This window comes from Elephantulus edwardii, unplaced genomic scaffold, assembly GCF_000299155.1.
Source record: "Elephantulus edwardii isolate Elephantulus edwardi_28Jun2011 unplaced genomic scaffold, EleEdw1.0 scaffold00003, whole genome shotgun sequence".
NCBI lineage: Eukaryota > Metazoa > Chordata > Mammalia > Macroscelidea > Macroscelididae > Elephantulus > Elephantulus edwardii.
In genome coordinates, this window is record NW_006399753.1 from 38201716 (window position 1) to 38216303 (window position 14588).

General features: G+C 37.4%; 1 protein-coding gene across 4 annotated transcripts in view; it reads right to left on the bottom strand.

The window, feature by feature from the left end:
- Positions 1-14588, bottom strand: part of TMTC4 (transmembrane and tetratricopeptide repeat containing 4) — a 114111-nt gene that overhangs the window by 68704 nt on the left and 30819 nt on the right. For 2 of the 4 annotated variants that reach the window (XM_006879386.1, XM_006879387.1), the window contains one exon: positions 13389-13480. In XM_006879386.1, the coding sequence (XP_006879448.1) occupies positions 13389-13480 (92 nt within the window). The remainder of the gene's footprint in view (positions 1-13388; positions 13481-14588) is intronic. The other 2 variants (XM_006879389.1, XM_006879388.1) reach the window with 1 other exon arrangement.

Here is a 14588-nt window from a genome sequence, read left to right on the forward strand (position 1 = left end):
CAGGGTTTAGAGCTGTTGTGCATAGGGTCGCTATGAGTCGGAAACGACTCGATGGCACATAACAACAACAACAACAACAACAACAACAACAATTTTTCTTGTATCTCAAACTCCAAACGAAAACACTTCTGAATTGCTATTAGTCTCAAGGGCCATACTATTTTAGGTTTAAAGGCATTTAACAGAGAGGTGAAATAAATTAGCAGGGAAAAGGTCATAGCCATCAAATCCACACACACAACCCTCTACCATGGAAAGATGGTATTTAGTGCCTGCTATGTGATGGGTATAAAGAGGAAAAATGTTAACCAGGAAGTTTGGAGAACAAAAACACCCCATTCCTCAAGCATTTGGAGAAAATAAATTGTAGTTTATGAAAAGACATGTAATGCTCTGATGGTTTTAAAAACTGTCAGGCTTAGTTTAGTAAGAATGAACTGATATGAACTGTCAAAACACCTCGAATTAGTGGAATATATACTACATAAATTGTGTGTGTACATAATATAAAAAAGTCATTTATATACACAATTTTATAATTATGTACCAAGTATTATTCTACACATTTATGTATACATTAAATTATACAATTCTCACAACAATACCAAGATTTGGTACAATTATAAAATGTTTTGCAAGTAAGAAAACTGAGATAATGATTTGCTCTAGATCTCACAGTTCAGAAGCAACAGCAGAAATACAATCATCAATTCTTTGTGCTCTATGTTCTTAAACAATTTTATGAGCAGTTCTCACTATATGGCTTGTATATCTTGGAAAACCCTAAAATTATACCATAAGAACATGAAATAAAAATTATTCTCATAAAAATAAAGAAAAGACATGCAATGCAATGATTAAAGTGTTTGGCTGCTTACCAAGAGGTTAGAGATTTGAACCCACCAGACCCTCCTTGGTCAGCTGCTTCTGAAAAGATTTTAGTTCAGGAAACCTTATGGGACAATTCTACTCTAACCTATACTGTTAAATTCTGTCATGTAAGAACCGATTCATAGCTGATTCTCCATCCAGTTGGCTTTCAGAGACTATTGTATCACTTGGGAGAAAACGGCCCATCTTTCTGCCATGGAACAGCTAGTGGCTTTGAACCACTTGCCTTTAGACTGACAACGTGCCTTTTTACTACTAGAGCTCCCTACTCTATCCTACAGGGTTGCTATAAGTCAGAACTGACTTGTCTGCACACAAAGTCATTATGGGCCTGGACTTTGTCCTTCTAGTCTTGTATTTCCAACATCAGACATAGAACTAAGTAGGAAGGGTGTCCTCCATGCTTGGTAAATAAATGGTGATGAAATGATTGACCAAGAATGAAGAGGAAGAAAATGATACTCTCTCTGATATTATGGAGTTCTTGGGTGCTGCAAATGGCTGAGTCCAGGTGCTGACAGCAGTACAGATGTTTGAGTCCATCCAGAGTTGCTCTAGGAAAAAGATCTGGATATATACTTCTGAAAAATTAGCCAATGAAAACTCTACAGAGCCGTTGTGCTCTGACACATGAGAGGTCGCCATGAGTTAGAGACAACTTGATGGGAGCTGCCGCTGGTATACACCCACTCCTCATTTATTGGTAGAGTTAAGTCCCAAAGAGATAATCATTATGCAAAAATCAGCATCATGCAAAACTCAAGTATGATTATATTCTATTACAACTATCAGATTTCATTATTACATAATTGCCAAACCAGGGAATCATGGACAAGCCAAGCTGACACATAGGCTTATCTATCACAGTTAAGAGCTATACTCACCTTGTACAGTGGTGTTCATTACTGGTAAATATATGTTGTGAGTATACAAACTAGTTGGACAGTAGATTTTTTTACTATTGTTAGGTAATAAGATTGTCAATAAATGAGGATTAGCTGTTCTGCTTTAGAACAGAACCAGAAAGTGTCTTTTCATGAATGCCTTTCTCAGGATTAGTTTTGTACTTAAGGCTTTTACTGTTCATTCTCATAAAAATATTATTAATTTGCAAAAAGTCGGTTCCTCTTGAAAAGACTCTTGGTCACCATATGTATGAAGTTTCCCATTAAGAAGACATTTAAGGACTATTTTAAAGAGTTTTTATCTCTATGAAAAGCAGCAGGTTCTATTCTTGGAATGTTTATTAAGGAGCGCTGAAGAGCAGAAACAGAACAGTTGCTGCAGTTACAGAACCTCTGTCAACAGAGTGAAGGTGGGCCTCTACTGGAGCTCATCAGCACTGGTTGGAGGATAATTAGAAAGGGGGTCTTGGAGATATGAAGAGGAAAAGGCAACAGAAGAGTGGGCAGAGGTGAAGTGACTGGGAATGAGCAGGGTCAGTATGCTGAAGTGATAGTGGATGAGGCTCAGGTCAGTCTTGCTATGAAAGGGTCAGAGAACCGCTTCATGTTGGAACTTGGGAGATTTCCCCCAAACGCTGCTTACAGAGAGCCCAAGTTCCTCTCTTAAGAATCTAGGCTGACTCTGCCTCCAGAGTTGCAACAAAATTGGAAGGCTCAGTGCAATCACTCTGTCAATAGTCTGTGATATGAAACAATGAGCACTAACTGAAAATAGCCTAGAAAGCCAATTCAGAATGGAGGTGAATGCAGCTCGAGGGACAAGTACTTTAAAATACCCATTTTAAACTCCCAGAAAAGAGATTTATGATCTCTACCTCAAAGTCTGCAGGGGTATGGGAATAAAGTTAAAGGACAGAAAAGGATGAAAAAGTTCATGGAAATAATAAATTTCAGGGTCAAGGCACTAAAGTTTGGAAGAGTGTAGCAGAGTGATCCTCTAATGCTTTATATTTCTCAGAGATTAAATAACCTGCCAGTGAGTGACCGCAAAGGACTAAATACTTGTCTGGTCCATGTTATTTTTCTTATTAAATTGTTTTTTGGTGAAGTATGCATAGCTAAAGACAAACCATTTCAACAAATTAATTATAACTATATCTATCATGTTCTGTTCATCTTGTTTACTTCATCGTTTCTTCCCTTCATTTTGGCTTCTTGATGTTCTACAGCTATTTTCAGAGTTTCTTCTGACTACCATTTTCGTCTTCTCTTTTTCTTCTTTGTAGTGACCTTTTGATTTCTTCATAAATTATATCCTTGTGGATGTACAAGTAACCTGGTCTTTGATAATTAGTGTTCAGTTGCCTCAGACCTATTTTAGAGATGGTTTTTAAATTTATGTTGGATAGATTCAAGGTCATATTTTGGTTCTTGTGGGCTTGTTTTAATTTTCTTCAACTTCAATTTGAACTTGCACATGAGTAATTGAGGATCTGTGTCACAGTCAGCATGCGGTCTGGTTTTGACAGCTGATACAGAGCTTTCGTAATGATTCTTTCCATAGATGTAATCAACCTGATTTCTGTATAATACATCAAGTGAGATATATATATATATATATTTGTTATTTGACTTTTTTTAAAAAAGGTATTTGCAGTGAATAAATCATACATGCCATGGTCTTTACAATCACTTGCTATGCATCAGAGAGCTGAACAATGACTAGGGATGATAGAAGAGAATTGATGCTTTTGAGCTGTGGTGTGGGAGAAGAGTATTGAATATCCCATGGACTATTCAGAAAACAAACAGGTTTGTCCTAGAGAGGGTGAAGCCACGCTGCTCCTTGAAGAGGGACGTCATGCTTGGGAGGGTGGAGGGACAGTGCAGGAGACGAAGACCCTTGATGAGATGGATTGATTGAGTGACTAGGGTAATGGGGGTAGATGTGTTGGAGATGGCGAGATTGGCACAGGATAGGGCACAGTTTAGGTTGTTGTACATAAGGTCGCTATGGGTCGCAGGCACGTAACAACAATAACAACAGAGAAATTCAATCATTAAATTTCCAGCCTCATTTCTGTTACCAAGATTATAATTTCTACTAGTCCTTGAAGAGGAAGCTTTGGTGGTTTAGTGGTAACAAGTTGCACTGTGGTTCTGAGGGTACCAACTGCTCCGCAGGAGAAAGATGGGCATTTTCTTCCCATGCCATGAACTGACTCTGAAAACCCACCAGAGGGTCAGCTATGGGTTGTTTCTGATTCTAAGGTACGCAACAACAACAAAGTCCTTCAAGAAGCTGCACTACAATCCCAAAGGCATGTAGTTCTAATCCACCAGTTGCTCTGTGGGAGAAGGATGGGCAGTCTCCTCCTGTGGGATTTAATGCCTCTGAAAATCCATGGGAGGGTAAACTGTAGGTCATTTCCAACTGGATGGCATACAACAACAATCCTCCAAGAAAAGCTGTATTCTTTCTCCATACCTACTCAATCTGTACACTGAGCAAATTATTTGAGAAGCTGGACGCTATGAAGAATGTGGCATCAGGATTGGAAGAATACTCATCAATAACCTTCATTATGCAGATGACACAACTTTGCCTGCTGAGTGAGAAGGACTTGAAGCACTGCTTCAGTATGGACTGCATCTCAATGTCAAGAAAACAAAAATTCTCACCACTGGACCAACAGGGGACATCATGATAGACGGAGAAAAGATTGAGACTTTCAACAACTTCATCTTTCTTAGATCCACAATCAATATATTTGGTACTAGCAGTCAGGAGATAAGGAGGTGTACTGAACTAGGAAAATGTGCAGTCAGGGACCTTTCCAAACTATTGAGTAGCAATGATGTCAGTTTGAAGACTAAGGTGTGCCTGATACAGGCCATGGTCTTTTCAATCACTTGTGATACATCTGACAGCCGGACAATGACTAAGATAACAGAAGAAGAACTGACCTTTGAACTGTGATATTGGAGAAGAATATTGAATATTCTACAGATTACCAAAAGAACAGATATGCACTAGGAAAGGTGCATTCCTATGCAAAGATGATAAAACTTCTTCTCACATCCTTTGGGCATGTTGCTATAAAATGCTATTCCTTGAAGTAGGGTACCATGCTTGGGAAGACAGAGGGTCAACTAAGAAAAGGAAGACACTCAACCAGATGGACTGACACAGTGACTGCAGCAAGGGTTTAAGTGTGTCAGAGACTGTGATGGCAGCAGAGTTCAGAACTGTTGTTCATAGGGTCACTATGAGTTGTACTCAATTTGACGGCACCTAATGACAACAGTTCTTTAGGGAGATCTGGTGGCCTAGCGACAAGAAGCTGCACACTGCAATTCCAAGGACACATAGTTCGAAGTCACCAGCTGCTTCGTGGGAGGGGGAACGGCAATCTCCTCCCATGTAACGTATTGTCTCTGAAAACTCACTGGAGAGTCAGTTATGGGTCACTTCTGACTCAGTAGCACCCAACAACATAAGTCCTTCTTCATTCTGACTTTCGCATTCCAGTCATTATCAGTGAATCTTGACTGCATGTTCGATCAATTTCCAACTGCAAAAGTTGGTAGAAATCCTCAATTTCCTCATCTTTGACTTTACTTGCGGGTGCATCTATTTGAATAATTGTACTAACAGATCTTCCATGTATATGTATGGTTAGAATCCAATCACTCACAGCACTGTATTTAAGGACAAATCTTGAAATAGTCTTTTTGACTATGAATGCAACATCATTCTTCCTCATTTGCATTCTTAGCATAATAGATCATCTAACTGTCTGATTCAAAGTGGCTGATCCCAATCCACTTCAGCTCACTAATACCTAGAATGTTGATCTTTATGCATTTCAGTTTATTGTTGAGAACTTCCACTTCTCCTAGATTCATACTTCATATATTTCATATGCAAATTATTAATGGATGTCTTCATCTGTTTCTCCTTATTTTTCAATGTTTTCCAATTTGAAAGTTCTACTTCCAGTACATGGAATTGAACAAGTTTCTCTGCTGTTCATAGAGTTTTCAAATATCTGTTGTTTGAGAAGTAGATGGTCAACCCTGCTTCTTACTATCTTACAAAGTATTACAGTGAAATGTGCAAAGAGTTGGAGTTAGAAAATAAAAAAGAACTCAGCATATCTCAAGCTGAAAGAACAGAAAAACAATTTCAAGTCTTAAGTTGCATTACTATGGGTAAAGTATTGGACGATTCAGGAAGTATCAAACAAAAATAGAAGTAATATACAGAGACAATGCACCAAAAAGAACTGACTGTCACAGAACCATTTCAGGAAGCATCATATAATCAAGAACCACTGGTAATGAAGAAAGATGCCTGAACTGCACTGAAGGCACTTGTAGAAAAGAAGGCCCCAGGAAGAATACCAACTGACATGTTTCAATGGATGCAGCTTTAGACATGCTCACTAGTCTTTGTCTAGAAATATGGAAGAGAGTCACTTGGTCAAATGACTAGAAACATTCCTTATTAGCTGTCCCTTAAAAGGTGATCCCACAGAATGTGGAAATTACCAAATAATATCATTAATATCACAAGTCAATAAAATCTTGCTGAAGATTATTTTAAGTGGCTAGAATGGTATATTGACAGAGAACTGCCAGAAGGTGAAGCTGTGTTTAGAAAAGGCCAAAAGTACCTGAGGGATATCACTACTAATGGCAGATGGATTTTGGCTGAAAGCAGAGAATACCAGAAAGATGTTTATCTTTTGACTATGCAAAGGCATTTGAAGTAACACTGAGAACAATGGAAATCCCAAAACACTTAATTGTACTAATGCAAACCCTATACCAAGATAAGAATCTGTTGTCCAAACAGACCAAGGGAACACTTCATGGTTTAAAATCAAGAAAAGTTTATATCAGGGTTGTATCATTTCTACCTACCTATTTAATCTGTACGCTAAGCAAATCATTCGAGAAGGTGAACTCTGTGAAGAACAATGTGCTACAGGATAGGAGGAAGATTTATCAGCAACTTGCATTATTCAGGTGATACAAACTCACTTGCTGAGAATTAAGAGGACACCAAACATTTGTTGCAGAAGATTAAGCACTATAGCCTTCAATATGGATTACATCTCAAAATCAAGAAAACAAAAACTCTCACCACTGTGCAAATAGGCAGCATTAACACAGATAAAAGGCTGAAGCTGTCAATGATATCATCGTAGTTGGCTCCACAATCAATATTCTTTGTATCAGCTCTCATAAAAGCAAAAGACAAGTCTCACTGGGAAATTCTGCTCTCAACAGCCTCTACAAAGTGCTATAGGGCAAAGCTGTCTGTTTAAAAACTAAGGTGCATCGGATCCAAGCCATGGTCTTTTCAATTACTTGCTATGCACCTGAAAGTTGGATAATGACTAAGGATGACAGAAGAAGAAAAGCCTTTGATTTGTGGTATTGGAAAAGAGTACTGAGTATCCCATAAAGTTTCAAAAGAACAAATAAATATGACTTGGAGGAAATGCAACCAGGATGCTCCTTAGAGACAAGAATGCTGACACTTTGTCTTACATATTTTAGACATATTGTTGAGAGGGGCTGGCCCTTGGAAAAGGACAGCATGCTAGGAAAGGTGGAGGGTCATCAAAAGGAAGGAGAACCATCAACAAGATGGACTGACACTAACTTTATCAGTGGGCTTAACTATATCAGAGATGATGATGGTGACACAGGGAACAGCAAGGTTCTGTCAGATCTGTGTTCACAAGATTGCTATGAGTCATGGTCAACTCGATAGCACTTAACAACAACAACAAAAACATCTAGCTACAAACACAATTCAGTGGCATTGATCACATTCTTCAAGTTGTACTACCATTCTTATTATCATTTTCCAAATTAATTTATCTGTATTATCATAAATGACTACCCTCAATGCTTCCTCTCCAATCTTTAAAATTGTTAGTGTCAATTTGTTCTCTGATAGACAATTATTTTAAAGAGTACCATGTTCAAATCAGATGTACTTTATTAAGATAAAATCAGATCTGTGGTGCATAGCACAAATCTTCAGGGGATCATTTTGGTGTAAAGTAGGCTCCAGAAAATGATAGTCCCAAGAAAATTTTAAATTCTGTTCCAAATTTCCGTTCTGTTTGATCAGGAGTCTTCTATAGAATCTTTGGTGAAAAGGTACTGCAAAGGAAAATGAGCTAACTTGTAGACACTAACTTCAAAAGAAAATCTATTTGTACTCTTATAAGGGCTTCCAGAGAAGCCAAAGATTCTACTGCTATGTCACACAAAATACTGTATTTCTAGGCTATCTCTTTTGAAAATATTTACATATCATTAAAGATTTGATAATTTCCAATTCCAAAACAAATGCATGATAAATACTAAGAGAATTTTACCTGCCTCAAAAAGAAAGATGTTACTAGTAATAGTCCATATATTTATACTAGTACTGGTATACGTGGCCAAATTCTCGTGAATCAAAATACTAATTGAAAAAACCATCACTCATTTAAGCACCTTTATTATATTATTAGCTTTAATAGGCTTTATATTTTTAAAAAATATTTTGTATAGATGTATCTTGGGAAAATTCTATAATTGGCAAATATTTAAGAATACATCTCAAGATGCATAAAATCTATGAATCAGAACACAAAAAACGTTATAAAATAATTTAGGAAAAGAAAATGTCTTTAGTTTTTCACCATTATATGAGAATAATCCAACTAAGGAAGCTAATAAATGTACCATTTTGTTTGCTAGAAGAACTTATTAATTTCATGATAGTTTTTAGAACAACCTTTAGAAGTAGCAAGACATTTATATCTCCTAACTGATTGATCTGCATAGTCAATCTTTCTTAGCACTTTCTTCCAAAAGTCATCTGATGCCTCTGAAATCTGTTGAGAATAAGCATCAATTACTTTGAGAATATTTAAAAAGAAAAAAATGCTTTATGAAACTTTAGAGTTAGTTGTCTTTGAGAAAAATGTAAAGGATTTTTTATTTTCTCCGGAAAAAAATATGATTATTGATATATATTTATCTTATATGACTGCAAGTTCAAATTTAATTGCCAGCTTAGGAGACAACGTATTATTATTATATAATGAATATAAAAGAATGAACTAGTAAGTAGAACAATCTTGTCCCATACCCATGATTCATTTTTGTTATATGCCATTGAGTCAAGTACAATCATAACAATCCTAAGACCAGATCTGAACCCAGTCCTATCCTGTGCCATCCTCATCATCTCAGATGTAGACAGACCCATTGCCGTCACTGTGTCAATCCATCTTGTTGAGGGTCTTCAACTCTCTTTCGCTGATTTTACACCTCTCTAAGCATGATGACCCTTTCTAAGGAACAGTCCTTCCTACGAACATGCCCAAAGTGTGAGATGAAGCTTCACAACCCTTGTTTCCAAAGAGCACTCTGGCTGCCCATACTTTTCTCCAAGACATATCTGATAGTTCTTTTGGCAGTCCATGAGCTACTCAGTACTCCTCTCCAACACCACAACTCAAAGGCATTGGTTCTTCTTGTCCTTATTTTATCCAGTTCTCAGATGTACAACTAGTGATGGAAAAGACTATGGCCTGATTCAGGTGCACCTTAGTCTTTAAAACGACATCATTGTTCCTCAGTACTTTAGAAAGGTCCCTGACAGTAGACCTTCTCATTGTAACATGTCTTTTGATATCTTGACTGGTGGTGCCAAGAGAGCAGACTGTAGATTCATACAAGATAAAAATGTCAACTATTTCAGGTGGTTAGACTTCCTAAACAACTTGCCTCTGGAAACTATGAACTTTGATAAATGTTGATAGTTGTAGAGGGACTTCAGGCCTTTTGTTTATAGGGTCGCTATGAGTTGTGCTCAACTCGAAGGCAATCAACAACATTAACAACAAATGGCTAAGTAGTATTTCATTGTGTGTAAATAAAGCATTGTTATCTGTTAATCTATTATTGGACATTTCAGCTGGCTATGTGAACAATGATGCTGTGATGGACATGTGCAGATTCCTACTTGCATTCTGGCTTTCATTTCTTCTGGGCATATGTTTTGGATTGGGATTAAGGGTCATAGGCTCAAGGTTCCTCGCCTCTTTTTGAAATCACCTCTCTATTCAACAACTCATTGCTGGCCCTCTAGTGAGTTTTCAGATGTTATGAATCAAGGGAGGAGATAGCCCACATTTCTCCTGCGAAGCAGCAGGATTTGAATCACCTTCCTTAACTCTCTAGACGACCAGAGCTCCCTCAAAGACATCTACTATGACTTAAAGAATTCGAGTCTTATATTTATGTTTTGCATCTGCTAGGGGTTCCCACTGACTTACAAGACACTACAAATTAGAGGAGAAAAATCTGGTCTATGAGTAATTTTCCCTTAGGTTAACATTTCTTGAAAGAAAACTTTGTTTTAGAAAGCTGGGAGAGTAGCCTGCCTTTAGAGCTCCCATCCAGGCTGCCTAAATAAATGCCTTGGGCTCCTAACATTCTCTGATCAGGAAGCTGGGAAGTGGGCCATCTTTTCTCCTCCAGTTTCTTCACCTTACCAGAGCAGCCTTCCTACCCCTTGTTCTGAGCACACAGTTTCTTTGTCTTTTACATATTCACAGCACTATATGGCACACAGCCAACCACATTTCTATATCTGTTTCTGGTGGGCAGGAATGAGGTCTCTGGTAGTACAGCACAACAGAGGCATGTGTTGAACATCTGCCCTGCACCTGCCACACGCAGGAGGTGCCTGCTGGCCATGGGGGAATGATGCCCACTAGTGAATTTGATTTCACTCTACTTTCCCGTTCTACATCAGTAAATAATTTCTCATGCCCTGATGGAGCATCCCTGTAGTCTTTTACTGGCAATTTTGACTGCCTCAACATAGAAACATTCAGAGCAAAGAGTAAGGTAAGTAGTACAGAAACATTTATATTTTGGATTTTTTTAGCAACATATTTTATAGTGACAGGACATTTTTGCTATAGTTAGTTGCTGTTGAATCCAATTCATAGTTTTTCTTGTATAACAGAATGAACACTCCTGATTTCACAGAATCTCCATAACAGGTGCTTTGCTTAAGCCCAATGTTGCAGTCACTGTCGATCCCTCTTAAGTGTCTTTCTCCTATTTCACCGACCCTCTACTTTTCTAAGCGTGGTGTCCTTCTTCAGCAACTTACTCCTCCTGATAACATATTCAGAGTGTGTGAGTTAAGTCTTGCTGTCCTTCTTCCAAGATGGATTTGTCCGTTCTTTAGGTAGTCTGAGATATGTGCAATATTCTTTGTCAACACATTCAAAACCGTAAACTCTTCTTTGGCCTTCCTCATTCATAGTCCAATCTTCACATGTGTATGACGGAAATGCCATGGTTATGTTGTTAGGTGCTGTCGTGTCAACCACGACTCACAGTGACCCTATGCACAGCAGCACTGAACTCGGCTCTATCCTGCATCATCCTCACCACCTCTGATATACTCGAGCCCACCGCTCCAGCAGCTGCGTGAATCCATCTTGTTGAGGGTCTTCCTCTCTTTTGCCGACTTTCTGCCCTCCCAAGCACAATGTTCTTTTCCAAGGACTGGCCTCTTCTAATACCACGCCCAAAGTATGTGAGACAGGGAGTTTCATCATCCTTGCCTCCAAGAAATACCTTTGCTGTACCTTCTCTGAGACATGTTTTTTGTTTTGGGGTTGTTTTTTTTCCAGCCCATGGGATATTCAGCCCTCTTCAACTCTACAACTCAAAGGCTTTGATTCTTCTACTGTCATCCTCAGACCATATCCAACTTTCAGATGCAGGAAGTAACTGAAAAGACCATGGCTTGAATAAGAAACACTTTAGTCTTCAAACTGGCATTGCTGCTTTTCAGTACCTTGGAGAGGTCCCTGACAGCTGACTCACCCAATGCAGCACTTGATTTCTTGGCTGCTGCTGCCAGGGACTGTAGATCCATGCAAGATAAAATTTTTAACCATTTCAAAGGGGATGAGCAGAGAAAGAAAATGGTTTTGGCTCTTTAAATGTTTATCTCCCAAATTCACAGAGGTACAGAGGCAGAACCACAGACTCAGGGGTGGTGCCCTGTGGGTAATGGCTCATTTCTGTGGGGTAGAGTGGAAGGGAGTTGGGATGGGGTGATGAGGGCATGAGGAGGAAGCAATAAGATTTAAGTTGTTTTTATTTTAGAAAAAGGTAACTTTTTATAAAAATTGGGAATGTGTGTGTTCACAAGTGCTCACATTATTGTGTGACTTACTGCTTAAGTCTCGTCATTAGTATAAAACATTTTATAATTTATATTAATCCTTTAGGTTTTGCATGTTTTTCATATATGAAATTATATTATGACATGTTAGTTTTAAGATTTCTCTCAGCATTGCATAACCAAAATTATGAAACAAAATATTCACTTGTTTTCTATAGTTTCATTGCTTTAGAAAAAGATGTTTTAATGATTAAAAAATAAATTACAAAAATCTGTTGTTTCTAAATCTACCAACTCATCTGAACACCAAAAAGAAATCTTTTTTAACAAAAAGAAATGCATAAAAGAACAGAGATACTAATATACAAGTCCTTTAATCTCTATTATTCAGCTTAAATAATTACCTAAGTAGTCAGTTTTGTCTTATCTGTATTCCATACAAAACTTCTGCTTTCTCTCAGCTAATTTTGAAACAAATCCTAGATACTGTACATTTAATTCATAAACATTTTGGCACTTATCTTTGAATAAAAAGGATTGTTCTTAAGAGAGAAATAGGATGATACACATAAAGTATAACAATTTTTAAATGGATGTATTGTACTTGCTGGTTATTTTTTTATTGTGAATCTCTCTCTCTTTAAGATAGACATCTGTATCTATCTATTATATATCAACCTAACTCTCTCTCTCCATGTATAATTTGCCATTTTGACCATTTTTACATTACCTTCAGTGACATTACATCTCGGCTATTTTAAAATCATTGTTTTGATATAGTTGGCTTATCATGTCCCAGGAGTACAGGGAAGCAGAAAAGCACAATGCTCTTGACATTGGCTTTGAAGAAAGATGGACACTTTAATGTGAACCCAGTTTGCCATAAATAGCTGTGTGACCTTAATAAAAAGTACTTAATTCTGAGAATTGACATAAATGAAAACCTTACAGCCTAAGTATGAGTTCACAGCTAAGCATTTTAGTAACTCTGTATTTTCTTTTTTTCTAAGCGCCTTTAATAAAAAAAAAAATACTAACTCAAAGTTCTTTTCCTACAATTTTGTTGGAAATAAAACAGCAAAAATCAACCATAGCTGCTTCAGTATCAAGTGCAAAAAAGCATTTCATCATCCAGTAGGATACTCTCCTATGAACAATGATCTTACAGCTTCAAATTATTAAAAAAGCAATGAAATAAACACACGTGTCTAAAGGGAGTTTATACCTTTCAGCACATAATCTCTCCAAGAGAATGTTGTGTATACATATATAAACCAATAATTTCACATCTGTTAAAACATTGCTCAGCAAGATCACCACATGAAGAAGATGCAAGATTAAGAGGCCATAGGCAGTGCTTACTTTCTCTAAATGCCTTACAGTAGCCAAGGAACGACAACAGAAAGAACAGGGCACACAGCAGGTCTGCACGACCAACAACACCAGCAACCTTAAGAGAAGGAAAGAAAAAAGATTTACATAAACAAATTTAAACAAAATCTAAAACAACAACAAAAAACCTTAGAAATATAACAAAAAACCTGACTCCTTAGCATACTCAACCATCTACTAAAATAAACTATATAACTATGCAATGAATCTTTGATTTAATTCCTGTTTCCAAGAGAACACTAGATCGCTTTGATATTCTGTGAGAAAAAAAGATATTGCTACATGGAGCAAAAACCACAAACAAAAGAATATACAGATATATGGAGCAAAACCAAAGTTATTTAACAGACTCTCCCCTTTCCCCCAAAGCTCTGGTGGTACAGTGTGTTACCATCTACTAAAATAATCCAAATAACTATGTAACAAATCTATGATTTTATTTCCAAGAGAACATTGCATCACTTTGATATTCTGTGAGAAAAAAAAATATGGATATATAGAGCAAAACTAAAGTTATTTAACACCCTCCCAAGCCCTGGTGGTGTAATATGTTATGTGTTGTGCTGCTAGCTGATAGGCCAGCAATTAAAACCTAGTAGTTGCTCTGCAGGAGCAAGATGGGCAGTTTCCTTTCTCAATGACTTACAGCTTTGGAAACCAGAAAATACAATAAAATTGCTAGAACCAGCAAAGTGATCTACAGTTTCGTTCCACATCTGCTGATGGCCTTCTTTTTCACCTGTGTGATGCCATTGTTGTTAGGTGCCACTGAGTCAAGTATGACCCCTAGTGACCCTATGAACAGCAGATCAGAACTCTGTCCTATCTTGTGCCCTCCTCATACTTCCTGATACACTTGAGTCCACTGCTGCAGTCTAAGCCACATATTATTTGAGTAGACATGGTACATTAAGAAACCAGCACCAGACTGAATTTTAAATTGATATTCTTTTCATTTTTGCAAATTAGTGAAGATACTTTAAAATCTTTAAGCAGTATATATTAGATCATCTAACATCAAGAAAAATAATTTTGTAAAGTATCATATCATTTGAAGGAAGAAGTTCAAGTTGCTTTGAATGAAATAGCAAAAAATAAGGCCCCAGGAATAGATGATATACCAATTGAAGTATTTCAGATAACAGATGTTGCCCTGGATGTGCTCA